The sequence below is a fragment of the Nicotiana tabacum genome, chromosome 10 (genome assembly GCF_000715075.1).
Source record: "Nicotiana tabacum cultivar K326 chromosome 10, ASM71507v2, whole genome shotgun sequence".
NCBI lineage: Eukaryota > Viridiplantae > Streptophyta > Magnoliopsida > Solanales > Solanaceae > Nicotiana > Nicotiana tabacum.
Window position 1 is genome coordinate 32,729,490 of NC_134089.1, and position 14,166 is coordinate 32,743,655.

Consider the following 14,166-nt stretch of genomic DNA (forward strand, 5'->3'; position numbering starts at 1 on the left):
ATTTGAGGAATGAAATAGTAGGGTAATGTAATAATAATAGTATGTTTATAATGGAATGTTAGTGGCTCTAATTTAATGGGATAATGAGAAACAAAGGGTAATGGAATGCTGGAAATCAGGGAAAAGTTCACTTAATGGGATTTAAAGTAGTTAAAAGCAGATTTTAGATAGGATTTTCTGTTTTTAAAAAGATAAAAGGGTGCAACCATCCCTGTATAAATACAGGAGCTGGACAGACAGTTGGAGGAGAGAATTTTTGAGGGAGAAAAACAGAATTTTCAGAAAGCTTTTTTTTAACAGAGAGAGAATTTTTAAGAGAGAATCTTTAAGAGATTTTGAGGGCTGAGATTTTAAAGAAAGGAAACAGAAAATAGAACACTCACATATACACTCACACACAGATACAGCAGCAGAAACAGAAAATCAGAAACAAACTGAATTTGTAACTGAAGAAAAGCTGAAATCTGAAATGTTGTTCTTTTGTTGAATCTGTTCAACTTTGTGTGATTCCACTGTTCAGTTAAAATCTGAAGTGTCTTTCAAAAAACTATACTGTGCATCTATTTTCTTCGGGTCTTATTATTGTTCAAATCTGTGGGAATACTGATATTTGGTTGAGTGTGTTACTGCTGTAACTGCTGAAACTTACTTCTTCTACCTCCATTTTCAGGTATATATCTTTTAAATTTTAAGTTGGAAAGAGATTCAACATGACTAGTCAATGAAGCTTGAACTGAAAGTCTATTTTTATTTGTCCAAGTTCATCAATTTAAATTTCATTTTTTGTTTCATGTTAGTTAATTAGTAGTAAATTCAATTTGATAGCTATGAGCTAATTGTCTTACTTTGAAAGTTTGTATAAAGGTTTGTAATAATATTAGTTCATTATCTCATTAGTTTAATAAATTGTCAAGACAGGGAGTAAGGCATAAAAATGGACCATTGATTACATCCCATAATACCATTAGCTAAATGCAAAGATAAAGAAGTTACATTAGTAGAATATCTTGTAATAAGTATGATTTTGTTTAGATTGGTATAAGTTATTATATGGTATGATGACAGGTATAATCATATGAGTAAAGTAAGTTGGTATAGCTCGTCATGATGATAGAACGTTATGAATATTTACGCCAAATAGTTGGGTTGCATGTAATGTAACTTTGTTGAATTAATTTGCATAATAATTCCTTTTCTACAAATTCGATGCTTATCTACTTTCATAAAACAAAGTGACCAAATAATTAGGCCTATTAGACTAAAAGTGAGTGTATGAGAATGAAAAGAGATGTACAAGCATAAATTGCCACACTTTACATCATTGATAATTAGAAATAGAATTTGCATTAAGTAAACAATGAAAATTCTCGGAAAATATTTCCTTCCTTTATGAATCATTTATTTTCAGTTTCATATGCCATTTATTCTTTAACATGTATATATATATCTATGTCATATTTGTTTTTTTTAAAGATAGTATTAATCATATTCTTATTATGTCCTTTGAATTTGAACAGTTGGAATGAATTATTTATATTCGGAAATTATAATCAATGGTCAACATTTAACAAATTGTGGATTCTTTTCCAAAAATTAAAGATTATCTTAAAACGAAATTTCTCGTGATATAACAAATATTTTTGTGGAAAATCCATGATATCATTACGAATATGTCGCGCAATTGGGGATACGTTCGCGTACCCTGATTATATTTTTAAAAGCAAAAAGATTCGGATTATGCGTACGCGCAATTTCGAACGAATATTTAATAAAAGGATTTTTTTTAAGGCGTTAAGTCAATTTCATAAAAAACCGAGATGTACGGTTCACTATTCAGAAAAACAAATATTCTTGATTCGACACAATTTCGAAAATGATTACTCAATAAATATATTATCAAAAGTTATTGTGTACACGTACGCGTGACACAATTCCGCATTTTTTAAATTTATAATACGAATATACGTACGCGTAATTCGATTCAAAGAAGGGTTCTTAACCACAATAAGTAAAAGCGGTAGAAAAATCACGTAATAAAAAGTATTTAATAAAAATCAAGATAATTAAGCCAATAATAAAAACAGTTAAGCGACCGTGCTAGAACCACGGAATTCGGAAATGCCTAACACCTTCTTCCGGATTAACAGAATTCCTTACTCAGGATTTCTGGTTCGCAGAATAATAAACAGAGTCATATTCTCCTCGATTCAGGGATTAAAATTGGTGACTTGGGACGCCTTAAAATTCCCAGGTGGCGACTCTTAAATAATTAAATAAATCCCGTTTCGACTGTCCTTCAATTGGAGAAAACTCCCCACGCGCCCTGCGGGCGCGGCGAAAAGGAGGTGCGACACCATCTACGAAAGAACGGAGTAGAAATTTAATTAGCATTGAGAAACCAAACCGCACGACAAGAAAGAATAAATGTGAAGTTTTTCCTAACTCTGTAGCCTCTAGGGGATAAATACAGACGTCTCCGTATCGATTCCTCAGACTCTACTAAGCTTGTTCATGAATTGTGAGACCTATGTAACCTAGAGCTCTGATACCAACTTATCACGACCCGGATTTTCCACCCTCGAGAGTCGTGATGGCGCCTACTCGTAGTAGCTAGGCAAGCCGCAAAATATAGAAATTACTAACTCTTTCATTTTTAACCCTTCTTAACAATCTGAATTAACGGGTAATCAACATGTAAATATTAATGATAAATGAAATCAAGCGGAAGACTTAGTCTAATATAATAACCCAAAACCAGTACGACAAAGCCAACATACGTCTCTACCCGAAATCCGATGTCATAATATCACGGACGGACTATGATTACTACGACAAATGTCTGAAAAAAATACAATCTGTCTCGAAATCAAATGAAAATAGAGTACATAATAGGATAGAAGAGAACGCCGGGCCTGCAGACGCCTGCAGGGCTACCTCGGGATCTCTAGCTGGACTAAAGGCAGTCACCCAAATGCTATGGTCCAAGAGCTGCTCCGGGATCTGCACATAGTGCAGAGTGTAGTATCAGCACAATCCGACCCCATGTGCTGGTAAGTGTCTAGCCTAACCTCGGTGAAGTGGTGACGAGGCTAGGACCAGACTACCAAATAAACCTGTGCAGTTATATAATATACGGCGGAAAATAAACAGAAATAAACAAGTAAAGATGGGAGGGGGTACATGCTACGGGGTTTACCAATATCAATAGTAAATCGAGAGTGACAGCATAAGAACAGCTCAGATTTCACAGCAAAACAATAAGAAACTTGTATCAAATCTATAAACACCTTGTATCAGCAATTGTTGCAGTGCGCAACCTGATCCCAATATATAACAATACTGTTGCGACGCGCAATACGATCCATATCATTTATCACTGTAGCGACGTGCAACCAAATCCACATATACTATTGTTGCGGCGTGCAACCTGATCCACATATAATATTGTTGCGGCGTGCAACCCGATCCACATATAATATTGTTGCAGCGTGCAACCCGATCCAAATATATATCATTGTTGCGACATGCAACCCGATCCAAATATATCATTGTTGCGGCGTGCAACCCGATCTATTATAACATTTAACAACAATCATACCAAGAGTCCCGACAAGGGATCAACAAAGAACTACACTATCCCGGTAAGAGATTCGACAGTAAAAGTAAATACGTCCCGGCAAGGGAGAAACAGCTATAACCAACCTTATTCCAACATCTAACCATCTCAGCTAACACTGGTACTCAGTCATAAGTAATTTCCACGAGAACAATCTTAATCCTTGCTCAATACCAAGAGTCATCAATTAAAGCATCCGTAGTATTATTTAAGAACAAAATAAATTGCAATTTAAGACTCACGGTCATGCTCGACACCAACGTATAGATACTCGTCATCATGCCTATACGTCGTACTCAACAAGAAGCAAGTAGCAAATAGGACACAACTCCTAATCCCTCAAGCTAAGGTTAGACCGAACACTTACCTCGAAATTCCACGGTCAACTCAAGCCTCAAACACCTCTTTTCCTTTTGAATTCGGCTCCAAATCAATCGTATCTAGATATAATCGACTTAATAACATCAATAAAAGCTAAACAATCTAGTTCCAATGCTTAATTATAGCTTTCTTATCATTCTTCCCAAAAAGTCAAAAATTGACCCCAGGCCCACTTGGTCAAAATACAAGGTTCGGACCAAAACCCGATCACCCATTCACCCACGGGCCTGAATATATAATTTATTTTGAAATCCGACCCCAAAACGAGGTCAAATTCCCAAATAATCAAAAAGCCCTAACTCTACCCAAATCTCTAATTTTCTACCCTTAATCTCATGTTTTAGGCCTAGAAATCTAGTGAGTGTTGATAAAAATGGAAGAAAACGAGCTTAGGATTACATACCTATGAAGCTATGGTGAAGTTCCTCTTCAAAAATTGCCCGAGGTGTGGAGAAGAAAAAGTTTGTGAAAAATGGTGAAACTCCCGTAATACATTCTATTTTTGAACTTAAAAATAACTGGGCGGATTTGGTTTATGCGATCGCGAGCTTCTCGCGTTCGCAATGAATTAAGCCTGATTGACCTTCGCGTTCACGGAGCATTAACTCCTCGAGCCCTCGCATTCGCGGCTAGGTGATCGCGTTCGCGTATAGAAATTATCCCTTCCCCCTGCCCAGGCTTATAGCCTTCGCGTTCGCGATACCAGGCCCGCGTTCGCGAAGGGAACCCCCCCCAAAAGCTTCATGTTCGCGACCTGGGTTTCGTGTTCGCGTAGAAGGAAATTTCCTTCAGCCCGAATAACTCATCGCGTTCGCGAGGGTCCTCCCGCGAACGCGAAGAAGAAACTACCAGCACACCAGAAACTGAAGAACCTTCACTTTTTATGAGTTCAGAAACACATCCGAAACTCACCCAAGCCCTCGGTGCTCCAAACCAAACATACGTACTAACTCAAAAACATCATATGAACTTATCCGTGCGACCAAATCGCCAAAATAACCTCTTAAACAACGAATTAAACCTCAAAATCAATGAAATTTCTCAAGAACCTCAAATTTCCAATTTTCTCAAAAATGATCCGATTTACGTCGTTTCAAGTTCGTTCCTTACCAAACTTCACAGAATTATCTTAAATCACATATAAGACCTGTATCGGGCACCGGAACCAAAAATACGGGCCCGATACTATCAAGTTTTAATCAAAATTCATTTCCAAACCTCATAAATAATTTCAGAAAATAATTTTCTTTAAAAATTCATTTCTCGGGCTTGGGACCTCGGAATTCGATTCCGGGCACACGGCCAAGTCCCATAATTTCCTACGGACCCTCCGGGACCGTCAAATCACGGGTCCAGGTTCGTTTACCCACAACGTTGACCGAAGTCAAATTAATTCATTTTATAGTCAAAATTAATCATTTTTCACAGATTTTCACATACATGCTTTCCGGCTACGCGCCCGGACTGCGCACGCAAATCGAGGTGATGTTAAAAGAGATTTTTTAAGGCCTCGGAATGCAGAATTCACTTTTAAAACAAGTGACAGCACTGGACGAAATGTCTTCGCGTTCGCGAAGTAGCAGTCGCGTTCGCGAAGGATTGCATCTGCTATGCATCGCGTCCGCGAGGTCTATGTCGCTAATGTTTCCTAGATAATGTATACTATTCTCTTCAAATTTACCCTAGTTTTGATTCTGATTTTGGGAATCAAATTGTATCCCTTCTCTTTTTCTATCTGTCACGGTCAAAGTATCCAGAATTATTTGACCAAATCTAGTACGGATCCCAAATCAACACTCATACTAGTGTCGTGTCGACACGGGCACCGCACCTAAAATGTCGTGTCAGAGCAACGTAGCCGGCTCGCGACTAGGATTTGGGTTATAACAGGGAAATATTTGTCACGGAACTCATAGCTTATTCTAATTATCGGGTTTGCAATTATATATTTATATATATCGATTAAATTTTCTAATACATCTATAATGTTTAAGTAAAAATTACTGAGTACTGTTCAAATGTCACCATTGCATTCTCCACTATTTTTCCTGTCTTATTTTCAAAATTAGAGTTCAGCAAGAAGATTGATTTTATGATCAATTACAAAAATTATTTTAGTTATACGAACTCTTTTCATACGAGGTCTATAAAAAGAAGTAAAAGATCAGTAAGTATGAAATTTATATGTAGAGTCATAAACTTCTAAAATTGGAAATGACCATATGAGATTATTTCCTTAGTTCGACCCCAATCTCTTCGCATTACCAAGACTACCTTCGTCGTCAAACAAAAAACACTGAAAAGCCTCCCATAAGGGTGGCATCGAGCACTTTATATTTTTCCTTGGAGAATTCATATCAGAACAAACTGGAGATAGAAATACCAGTAATGACATATGTGGAAACAAGCTGACAAAAAAGATGAACTAAAAAGGCCAAATACATAGACAACCACCTTAATTTGTCACGATTGTTCATTTAGACATCTAACGGAAGATGTTTCCTGTTAGACACTCAAAATACCATCAAAGTGTATCTATTGGACACTAATGTTCATGTCCAAAAAAGGATCAGTGCGTGAAGCTCAAACGTGGCTTACGTGGCAAAGTAACCAATTACAAAAAGCCACATCAATTAAAAGAAATCCACCTTGAATTTACTAATCCCCACAATTAGACCCGCTACCTTCCCCTTTCCCTGTCTCTTCTTCTCCCCTGCCCTCGTTCCGGCGACGAAATAAAACCCCTCGTATTGTATCGCCCCTTTCCCCTTCTCAAGTTACCATGTTCTTCAAGGAAAGAGAATAGAATGGCTTTACTCCTTTGTTTGGATGCTCCGTCGGTGGAAGTTAAGGATTTCATATGTAAGTTGGATTCAACATTTATTCTTAATATACACTCAAATTAATTTAGTTTCGAAAAGGTTACTGGTTTATTATTATCAACTATAAATGGCTTCTTTGCTTCTGAAAATCTTATTTCTTATATAACTCTGATATTTTCTTACACTCCATGTGGTTCGACAAGGATAAAAGGAAGGAAAATCAAAATCTGTTGATTTAGTTCTTTCAATAGAGCAGACAAATTTCAGTCCTCATTGTCTAGTGAGGATGTTGAAAGAATGAAAAACTATATTTGTTTTATCTTTTTTTAGGAGAAATTATTGATCATGTAGTGATAAACTTTTCAAACTCATGGATTTGGATCTTTCAAGTGAGGAACAGGCCTTCTGTATTCTTTGGGATGAAACACATTGGCTTGATGGAAAGGTAGTAACTTGCTGGAGAAAAAAGGGGCACAAAATGGGAGAGGAACGAGTTTGGCAACAGTAATATTTTTGTTTAAGAAGGTGAAGATGAGGGACGAAATAAACCGTAAAACAAAAGTTAGGTCAATAGATCCATATTAACTTACCCGCTCAGATGTGGGTGAATAACGCTACATTTGCCATGTCAGCATTTTGTGTCCAATAGATATACTTTGATAGGTGTCTAAGTGAAAAATCGTGACAAGTTTAGGTGGCTGTTTATTATTTGGCCAACTAAAAATTTAGAGAAGGCTCAAATGTCAAATACCAAGGTAAAGCAAAATACAGTCCAGAAATAACAATAACATTAATAGAAGTCATTACTATTGCATAATCATAACCACTTCTGAAAAATACTTAACACAAAAATGGAATAACAGCTTTTCTTTTCCTAGGATAATCTTCTCCAAATTTCTGCAAGTACCATTCATGATTAGCACAAGCTCTAGGAACCAAATTAGCAAATGTATACAGAAAAAAGCCAAGCCCGGCCCAAGACCAAGTCATTAAAGCCCAGCCCAACCACTCAACTATCTCCCCCAAATAATTTGGACAACTCACATATTCAAAAAGCCCACCTTTTGGTATCTTATATCCACCCCCTTCACTCTTCAGGCCCACTAACACTTTATCAGCCCAAACGTTTAACGTCATACCGGCGGCGAAAACCACCATCCCGCTGGCAAACCGTAGCCCAAACCACTCATCGGAATTAAAGTCAGCATAATGAGAAACCCATCTAGCTTGTACATAAGCATTCAAGAGATTAAACACAAAAGCCATCATCGCAATACTCACCGGAAAACCACTTTCCGGCGGAGGATTCTTGATTTTCCGGCGAGCAATTCTTGATTTTCCGGCGAGCTTAATTGGGTAAATGATGGTGCGATTGATGTAATGAAAAAGGTAAGGCGAAATGAGGATAAAGGATAATGGGTTGTTATGATTTTGCCCAAAGGGAAAGAGGAGAAGCGTGAGCCAAAGTGTTGGACTCTCCATTAAAAACCACGCTAACGGTGGTGAAATGGTGGGACCCCAACCGGAGCGGTGGTGTTTTCCATAAGGGGCGGTGAGGAATTGCAAGGCTAGGAAGGTGGGTGGGGCGATGAAGAAGAGAGAGAGGAGACTGTAGTGATAGAGATTTTGATCTGTAAACATGGTGGATGTAATTGTAATCTGCTTAGGCTTTTCGAATTGAATTTGTAGCAAATTTGATTTCTCTGTCCAAAAGTTGCTTTATAGAGATGGTTTATTTAAAGCAAATTTAATGATTACTTACTATCTTTGCTGTTGGCATTGGGTACACAAACTCTCTTTTTTTTTTAATTCAGATTTTTTTTTCTAAGCAATATTTTAAGGTCAAAACATTAGGATAAATATAGTATCAAATTATTATCCATATTCCATGTAACAACTAATTCTAAGTTTCTTTTACAATTTTATAAATCACTAACAAAATTAAAAAGATTCCAAATGAATATTAGACTTAAAATAAGTGTACTAGTATAAGATTGTGATAATTTTTTATAGCTTTACCTTCTAGGTTGCAGTGATTTGGTGACCTGATGACAGGAAAACCGGCAATCGAAGTCCTTTTCCGCCGCCTGTTATTATAACAGTTCTAAGGTAGCAAAATTTCTCATAAGGTTAATTCAAACCATTATTGATCTATGACAATCCTCCTCATTTATCCGAATCGAAAAAAAGACAATATGAAATGTGATATGTAGACTAGTTTAATACTCTTCTTTTTCCATTTCAAGTCAAATAGTTCAACTGAATATTGTACAAGCGCCTTAAAATGGCCTCAACACATACAATTAAAAAAATTCGACAAATGGAAGAAGAAAAAATACAAAATAGAAAGCAACTAATTGATCATGTTAATCTATCTATTTATATCTATCTATATTATTATAAAAATACATATAATTTATGCTAAATATTAAACGACTAAAATATCCAATAAATATTGATCGACTTTTATGCCCTTACATATTTACATAATTTAAGGATCTAATTATAAATTACCTAATGATGGAATTCTTTTTCGATTTAAACTACATATACACCAACCCTACAAAGTTGATTCTACCTGGATTAAAAAGGCTTGTCCATAATTTTCTTTTAAAAAGAATTATTATTCCTAATTACAAAAAAATATATAACTAGGAGAATAGGAGATTTATGTAGCATATTGTAAAGTCAATACAAGATTCTTCCTCACAATGTGTTGTATTTGAAAAAGGAAGAGTCTACATGCTTAATTTCCCTTCAGTGCGGTGTGAGCACATGATTTTTGCCATATATGAAATACTCCTATAAAATCCAAGAAAATAGATTTTTTCTTAATTATTTGCCATTTTTAGGAATTTTGTAGATTTTTTATTAATTATTTGCATTTTTCTTGCATGTTTAATTTTTATTTAAATCATAAAAAATACCAAAAAAATATCGCGCATTGCATTTAGGATTTATTTTTACATTTTTAGAAGTAATCAGTAATTATTCGTTGTATAAAAATTTGAAAATCACAAAAAATAACTCATTATTACATTTTTTTGTCTTTTAATTTTAGTTTATTGATTTTCCTCTTTTAATTTAGATTTAAGGGATGTTCACAATTTTTATAATTAGTTGATTAGTTTAATTTCGCATTTTTAGATAATTTAGGATTTTTAATTTAAAAAAAAAAAGAGAAAAAGGAATTAGGAAAAGAATTGAAAGGAAAAGGATTATATGTCTTGAAAAATTGGGCTAACTTCATATACAATTTTGGCCCAAATTGTTTCCCTTTAAATTAATTCCCCCAGCCCAAAAAACCGGACCAAACTCGTTTGTTTTGACCCGCTCGGCTCCCCTACTATATAAAGACTTTATAATTTTTTCCCAATCCAACCCTAGATTTAAAATAACACCGAAGCGGCGCACCCCCTTTTACTGTTCATCTTTTTCACTGAGCTTGCCCTCAACTCGCCTGGAGCTCACCCGAGTTCACTCATTGGTCCCCTCCTCTCCACGTCACCTCTATTTCCTAACGGATTTGTCATAGAGGAGTACGATTATTCCCTCAGAACCGCGGATTTTTGTACAAAAAGGACGATTTGTTGGACGAATAGGAGTCGTGGATAGATATGAATCAATCTACACCCTTCATTTGTCCCAAAAATTGTTCAAGAATTTAAAGGATTTTTCGAATTTGGGCAGATTTTTGGAGATTTTTGAAAGCTATATATATAAGGTAAGTTCTATGTGCTAGAAAAAAAAAATTATAGAGAAAAAAATCAGAGAAAAATTTTCAGAAAAAAGTTAGCCGAGTAAAATTTCTAAGGTTGAAGTCGTCACTTCTCTTGAAGATTTTTCTCAGTCTGTTTCTTTTTTTTTTCCCAGAAAAGATACAAAAAGCAAAAAGAAAACAAATGGCTTGAGTTCAGCTTTCATTCGAGTTTTTTTTAAGAGAAAAAAAAAAGGCTACTGAAACAGATATCCTTTTAGCCTTGGTTCTTTTCTTGATTTCTGGTTCTAAAAGGAAGCTTTGGATTAAATTCCAAGTTGAAGTTTGTGGCTGGGATTCTGAATTTCTAGGCTCTATTGATTCTGTCCGAGTAGGTCTTTCGCAATTTTAATTTGGCTATAGTTTCTGCTCAACTTTGTTGTCACATTTCTTTGTATTCGACTCCAGAATTAATTGAAACATTTCGCATTCAGGTTAACCTCCTATCTTCTTCTTTCTCTACTATTATTCATGTTGAATTGAAGCCTTGGAAGAATCATTAAGAGATGAGTTTAAACCTAAGTAATAGCAGATTTTTTTTTATTTCCTCCCCTGTTTACTTTATGTCATAATACATGATGCCCTTTTCTTTATGTTTGTCTGATGGGTTCGTGCATGGTTTGAGTGATTTGGAGGTGTTCTCTCTATTAGTTTGTGTAAACAAATGATGCCTACCATTGAGATCTGCAAATGTAATCGCTATGTTTTCATTTTTTTGGAAAAAAAACTGTCTTGTGACGAGCTTAGATTGGGTTAACACTTCAATTCCTCTAATTAATGTCCATACAACACTTCATGCTGATTAAATTTCTGGAATTCAAAAGATGATTTCTTGGGTAGTACGAGTTAAATTCTTGGTCAGCCCTGTTGTGGCCTTTCTAAGCGGAAAAAATGGATTTACTATGTTTGCTCAGAATTAATGCATTACCACTGTGATTTTCTGATTAATTAAGGGTGTCTTGAATTGGATCTTCATCTATTTATATGAGTTGAATATGTCTGCCCATTTCTTTAAGGCCGAGACTTAATTTCGTTTGAATTAGTTGAGTGTCATTCTTTTAGAATGAAGTTCTATGGCATGTTAACCTTCAGCTGAGTGTCTGCCACATTTCGTTGCTAAAAATGAGTTCTATTGGTGAATTTGTAGATTTCAAAATAATGTCCATAAGAACATGAATTTAAGATTTTGTTAAGTGGTCATCTTGTGTAAATCAACAGTGTCAAATGTGTTCCACATAAAAGGTCACAGTCTCACATTTGATTTCTCATGTTGCAGTATGAGTTAAAGTTTACGGTGATAACCTTTTTTCATGTGCAATTTTAAAATTCTCGTCGTATGTAAATTATGTGTCTATCCTCTGTTTGTTGTTCTTGTCTCCCATATTAATTAAGTCCCTATTGCTATTAAATTGTTTCAAGAATATACATATATGATCATTCTAGGCCATCAGCTTTATTTTACTACTAATTCACAACATGTGCTTTGGTGAAGCTCAATTCCATGGCCTGTCAAGTTCAACTTTTTTTGTCCTTTATTGCTAAGGCCTTTGATTTTTTCTATTAAACTGTGTGAGTGCAATTTTCATGCTCAATTCCTGAATAGTCAAAATACCTCTCCATGCTACGTTGCACGTCTATTTTTGTCTTTAGACCAAATGCTGGAAATGTTCATCTCATGAGTCCCTGTTGAGAAGCTTAGAAAATAATTCATGAACATTCATAGCTTTCTTTAAGTGCGCATTTAAAATTATTATAACTACGGGGTATGACTCCCGTGATGTGGTTGTGATAATTAGTTTTAAATAGTTTAAAAATAAGAATATCTTTAGTTTGGCCTTTAAAATATATAAACCTTTTCTTAAAATAATTTGAGGTGTGCTATGCTTTAAATCTATAACACTTGGCCCTCACAAATTTAGATCAAGAACTATTTCTTCTTAAAATAATTTGGGGCGTGCCATATACGAATAAAATCCTTTAATTTATGACCCTCATATAAACAAATAAAAATATTAGTATAAAAATTGCCTTGAACTTTCGTAGTTTGCTTTAGGCCCGATTTAGATTAGTATTGCGATTATATATACGTTCGCGCAATATAATTGCAAATTAAATTCTTAAAAGACTCGAGGGATGCGTTCGCACAACTTCAACCAAATTTTCTTAATAAATCAACAAAAGCATTATTAATTATGGACACATTCGCGTGACATGATTTTGATGCGCCAAAAGAAAAGAGTATACGTATGCGTAATTCAATTCTTTAATTACGAATAATTCAAGTGATTTAAAAGGGGTAAAGAGATAAATGCACATAGGTCCTAAAAATGAGTAGTTAAACAATTTAAGCCAAGTATAAATTGCTAAGCGACCGTACTAGAACCACGGAACCCGGGAATACCTAACACCCTCTTCCGGGTTAACAGAATTCCTTAATTAGAATTTCTAGTTCGCAGACTTTGAAAAGGAAAGTCGAAATTTCCTCGATTTGGGATTTAAAATAAACTGGTGACTTGGGACACCAAATAAAATATTTCAAGTGGCGACTCTGAAATAAATTAAATAATCTCATATCAAAAAATGTCACTTTAATTGGAAAAAATCTCTTATATCACCTTCGGGTGTGTAAAAAGGAGGTATGACAGCTCTGGCGACTCAGATGGGGATAAGAACCCCAGAACTTCTGGTTCAGGGTTCAAGAATTCGAGATTGTTAATGTGATTTTTATTTGGCTTTATTGTTGATATAACTATATTTTGTGGACTTAATGTGCTAATTGTCATTTACTGCTTTGATATTACTTGAACTGTATTTAAATGTCTTCTTATGCCACCCATCTGAGTCTTCTGAAAATGGTGCACACGTTCGCGTGGCCCACTTTTTCTGTAGAAATTATACCAAATAAGATGGGGTTGGGCAAGCAACAAGGCCGGGCAAACTTTCGTGCTCCCGGTACGTTGCCCCTCCTCGACCCCAGATGTCCGCTCGGGTAACCCAAGTCTAGACCTCAAACCCCAGGTTTTAAACTTAGAATAACGCAACCTCATGTCGGATCCCTAGTAGGAACGATTATTTGCATCACGTGCATTTGACCTTGGGGACTCAACACAGGAGTTGAGTCCGTCTAGGACATGTGTACCCAAAATAAAGACCATCTTGATGTATCCTACGTGCTATGTGAATATTTATTTGTTTCGGCTTGCATGTTTAAAGAGAAAAACCAAGAGTAAGGTAGGATAGAGAATTTACTCGATTTCTAAATCCCAGTATTTGAAAATATCCCGAAACTCTGTCGAATTTTTGAAAAAAAGGAAGAAAAAAAAGAAAATGTTTTTCAAAAGAGTGAGTCAAATATCATGTTTTTATGTCAAAATTAACCGAACTACGCAGGTCCGATTCTCACCGAATATGGGATACGTAGGCAACCCACATAAGGTTCGGCCTTATTTTTTTTACAAATAATAAAATAAAGGTGTTTCAGGGCTTTGGTCAAAATAATAAGTCGACCCAGCTTCGGTTGTATTTTAAGTCGTTTCTTACCGGAATAGCCTTAGATTACATTCCAATTGTCGAAAGGCTATTTTCGGGAG

General features: G+C 35.5%; 1 protein-coding gene and 1 long non-coding RNA gene across 2 annotated transcripts; one reads left to right on the plus strand and one right to left on the minus strand.

The window, feature by feature from the left end:
- Positions 1-7,598: 7,598 nt before the first annotated feature.
- LOC107822994 (steroid 5-alpha-reductase DET2) lies at positions 7,599-8,561 on the minus strand. Its single transcript, XM_016649577.2, has one exon. The coding sequence runs from the start codon at positions 8,458-8,460 to the stop codon at positions 7,660-7,662; it is 801 nt and encodes a 266-aa protein (XP_016505063.1). The 5' UTR covers positions 8,461-8,561; the 3' UTR covers positions 7,599-7,659.
- Positions 8,562-10,204: 1,643 nt separating this feature from the next.
- LOC107822995 (uncharacterized) lies at positions 10,205-11,169 on the plus strand. Its single transcript, XR_001656523.2, has 2 exons — positions 10,205-10,543; positions 10,693-11,169. It is a non-coding gene; the product is annotated as an uncharacterized LOC107822995 (long non-coding RNA).
- Positions 11,170-14,166: the final 2,997 nt, after the last annotated feature.

What these genes read in the sequence shown, in the direction of transcription:
- LOC107822994 (XM_016649577.2), bottom strand. Translation starts at nt 8,460, where the DNA reads ATGTTTACAGATCAAAATCTCTATCACTACAGTCTCCTCTCTCTCTTC.